The 3,945-nt window shown below is 54.0% G+C and overlaps 1 protein-coding gene across 1 annotated transcript in view; it reads right to left on the bottom strand.

The window, feature by feature from the left end:
- TMEM63C (transmembrane protein 63C) overlaps positions 1–2,049 on the bottom strand; it is a gene marked incomplete at its 3' end in the record, with an annotated part of 11,955 nt that extends 9,906 nt beyond the window's left edge. Inside the window, exons 1-2 of the mRNA XM_009582533.1 lie at positions 1,852–2,049; positions 1,392–1,471 (exon numbers count right to left, since the gene is read on the bottom strand). Of these exons, the coding sequence (XP_009580828.1) occupies positions 1,392–1,471; positions 1,852–2,049 (278 nt within the window). The remainder of the gene's footprint in view (positions 1–1,391; positions 1,472–1,851) is intronic.
- Positions 2,050–3,945: the final 1,896 nt, after the last annotated feature.

Raw genomic sequence — 3,945 nt, 5'->3', positions numbered from 1 at the left:
CCAGATTTTTATATTCCACTGGTTTCAGCCCTCAAATGGCATTACAGTAAAAGAAATGTAATCAGTGCTTGAATTTTAAGTCTTGATTGCCCTTTTGATCTCCCTGGTGAAGGGAAACATTGCCTGTCCACTGCCAGACTCAGCTCCAGAGCGTGAGCCCAAGAGGAGCTGGAGAGGGAAGAAGGCAGGAGAGAGGCTTTTGCAACATTTCCTCCCACAGGCTGCCCAGCCTTGCAGAGACCCCTCCTGTGTGCACCGCCTGCGCAAATGTCCAGGTTTCGGCTGGGATAGTAAAATTTTCTTCCTAGCAGCTGGTATAGTGCTGTGTTTTGGATTTAGTACGAGAATAATGTTGATAGCACACTGATGCTTTAGTTGTTGCTAAGTAGTGCTTACACTAGTCAAGGACTTTTCAGCTTCTCATGCCCTGCCAGAGAGAAGCTGGAAGGGGGCACAGCCAGGACAGCTGATCCAAACTGGCCAAAGGGATATTCCATACCATATGACATCATGCTCAATATATAAACTGGGGGGAGTTGGCTGGGGGAGGACTGCTGCTCGGGTACTGGCTGGGCATCGGTCGGCGGGTGGTGAGCAATTGCATTGTGCATCACTTATTTTGTATATTCTTTTATCATTATTATTATTAGTAGTAGTAGTACTATTGTTGTTATTATTATTATTATTATCCCTTCCTTTTCTGTCTTATTAAACTGTCTTTACCTCAACCCACTAATTTTACTTTTTTTCCCTGATTCTGTGGGGGGAGGAGTGAGCGAGTGGCTGTGTGGTGTTTAGCTGCCTGCCGGGTTAAACCACAACAGCAAAGAAAGATGCTCTGCTGCCTGGGGTGAACCATGCTCTGGTCCAGGTCAGCACAGCCTGCCTGGAAATCTGGTCCAGGCTCTACTTTCACCAGGACACTGGGATTTTGGGGGGGATTCTGCACCTAGCCCAAAGGATGGGCCAAGCAAGCTGCCCTGCTCACATGAGGAACCGTCTTATTGCTGCATGTCTCCCTCTGCCTCCTCCCCTGGCCAGCCCTGCTCATCCCAAGAAAGCGGCAGGGGAAAGGCAGTGTCTCAGTTCCCAGCCAAAAGCAGCTCTTGGGCCTCTGTCCTTCCCAGAACGGTGCCCTCCCTGGCACCAAGAGCACCATCACCAGACGGTGCCTGCAAGAGGGAATCAAAGCTGGCTTGGGCTTTCCCTCTCCCTGCAGCAGACGGTGCCTGTGCCTCCATGGGCAAGGGCAGCCAGGCCATTCCTAGTGGAAAGGAGGGACAGGAACACCTGCTGAGCTTCTCCATGGGCCACCCCGCAGCCCAGCCCTCCTGCCAGCCCTCTTGGAGAGGCTGGAGCCATCACCCGCGGCGGCCTCACGTCCTGCTCACCTATCATTGTCCATCAGCAGCGCCAGGCGCCCGTAGTCCCAAGCCGCTTTCCGAAGGCAGGAGAAGACCAGGAGGAGAAGCTGGAAGAAGAGTGAAGAGGAGAGGTGAAGGGGTCTCACCCCATGGTGTCTCCCCACATCACTCCTTTCTGTTTTCCCACTCATGAGCCCAAGCTCATGCAAAACTCTTGCCTCAAGCCAAACTGCTCCTGCTCCGTGATCTCACCACTGCCACTCAAGTGCCACCTGCTGCCCACCATGATGTGGACAAAGCTCTTGGTCCCCTGCACTCACACCCATTCCCCCAAACAGCTGGGCACACTGGCATGCACGCTGCACACAGGTGTGGCTGTGGCTGTCAGCACACCTGTAACACACACACTCGCGCTCACAGCCAGTCTCTGGCACCGCTGCCGGGGGCTGTAGTGCCCGTGCACTTGGCATCCTCCTGGCCTGCTCACCAGCCAGAGGATGAAGTTGATGGCGAGCACGGTGGGCACGCCGCCGAACGGCAGCCCTTCCAGGACGGTGCTGCGGGAGCGGGCACTGAAGCATTGCTCCTCCGTGCTGTTCACCAGGGCGTCCAGGAAGCTGAGCATGTCCAGCGAGGTGGGGCCAGCACCGTCAGGCGCTGGCTCCACCGAGTACACGCTCTCCATCGGTGCCGTCGTGGGACCTCACCCTGCAACACAGGGGCAGGGGTGCGGATGGAGAAGCCTTTGCTTGAAAAGGGGCCGTGGCTCTTCCAAGTCCTCCAGCGAGGTCTGAGAAGTTCACTAAGGGCAGGGAGGGGAGAGGATTGGCTGGTGACCTTGGATCTTCCCCAGTCCCAGGAAGGGGCTGTGGAACACAGTGCAGGGGGTGTTGCTGAAGAAATCTCGCGGCTACCTCATACCCTTTCCCCACTCCATTAAACCCCACGCTATTTGGTTGTCTCCGTCATACCTGAGACAGGTCTCTCACCACCTCTGCCCCTCAGTCCTGGAAGCTGGGTTGAGTCATGGTCACCCTGGTGCGGTCAACAGGCAGGAACAAGGAGCCAAAGCATTTGCTTGAGTTTCTGAGAATAAGAGAATGACGATGTTAACAACTGGGCTGCTGGGACTGTGCTGGCTTCGCTCCCTGCAGCCAGACATCTACTGCATGTGGAATATCCCCCAGCCCTCCCTTCTCCTCCAGCATCACGGTCTGTGTGACTCAGGAGTCATGGGACCTCCCTTCCGTCTGTCCACCAGAGCAGGATTGCTCCTTCCAAGACACCTTGAAGTCTTCAAAAGAATCAGCTTCTCAAAACCCTAAATGCCAAGGTTTCCCCCATGTCCCCAGGAGCTGATACCGCAGGCTACAGCCCTCACTGGTAGGAAACACTTAAAGGCCATTAATGGCCAAGATTGTGTCATGTTTCCAAAACCTTTCCTATCACCATGCTTTAAGTAGGAGAGGATCCTCTCCAAACCTGTAGAGCCTGGGACCCCTGGGAACAAGCACCCTACAGCAGCCATCATGAACCAGCATGTGCGTGACTCACGGGGATGCCACAGACCTGCACGCCAGGACAGTGCTGCATGGCCATTGCACTCACTACAACTACAGGAGGACAGCACAGCAAATGCTAACAAACACGGGGTGGGGACAACAGGGCCAGAGTCTCTCCTCTTTGCATGCCTGTCATGTCTCAATGCCTTGAAGCCCCCGCCAGCACCTTCAGCCAGCTGCTCCCGGGCCTGGAGAGCTGCATGGCCTTCAGAAGAAGACAGCTCTGACTGTGGTGAGACCAACCACGTTGCCGGGGTGAGAGGCACCCTGGGACAGTGGGGGGTCTTCAGGGTGTTCTCAGGACGGTCCATTAACAGGTCATTGGGGAGTTTTCAAAATGGAAACTGGGCTGGGTCCCTAATGTCTCTTCCAAAAAGGCTCTGAGGTAAGATGTCTAGTACTTTTTAGGTAGATAAACCCAGAGGGCTGAAGACTCTGCTTAGGGGAAGACTGACATTACTGGGGTGAACAGATGGACAAGGAAACTTTGACTTTGGAGGCCTTGAGCAACCAAATGTAATTTTGAAGTTGGCCCGGTCTTGAGCAGGGGCTTTTATCAGCCGACCTCCAAGGGGTCCCTTCCAACCTGTTATTCTACGTCACTATTCTCAAGGACTTGTGCTCCTGACAAGAACATCTTCTGGCCCGCCTGAAGTTTATAAGGAGTTACATGAGTGCCTTGCCCCACAGAAATAGTGAGCACAGTATATTGTGGCCTGTGCAAAGGCCACATGAAACCTCATCATGCCCATTAACGTGTACTCGTTTGAGCTTTGTATTCAAGCTGTTGGGCATTCATTCATCTCCTTCCTTTTTATCTATATTCCAGCCACAACTGGGACCTTGCTGCAGCCCCTGCAGTCACCAGCCGCAGCTGATCCCTGCTGCAGGATGGTCACAGCCCACACAGACAGAACAGAGGAAGAGGAGCAAAAGCCATGGTCTGATTAAGCAATGGAGGAGGATGCAAAGACAGTCAGCACCTCCAGGGACCTGGAGATGCAAAGTGTTTATAGTGG

Source organism: Fulmarus glacialis, unplaced genomic scaffold (assembly GCF_000690835.1).
Source record: "Fulmarus glacialis isolate BGI_N327 unplaced genomic scaffold, ASM69083v1 scaffold28487, whole genome shotgun sequence".
NCBI lineage: Eukaryota > Metazoa > Chordata > Aves > Procellariiformes > Procellariidae > Fulmarus > Fulmarus glacialis.
This window is presented reverse-complemented; position numbering and strand designations above follow the sequence as displayed.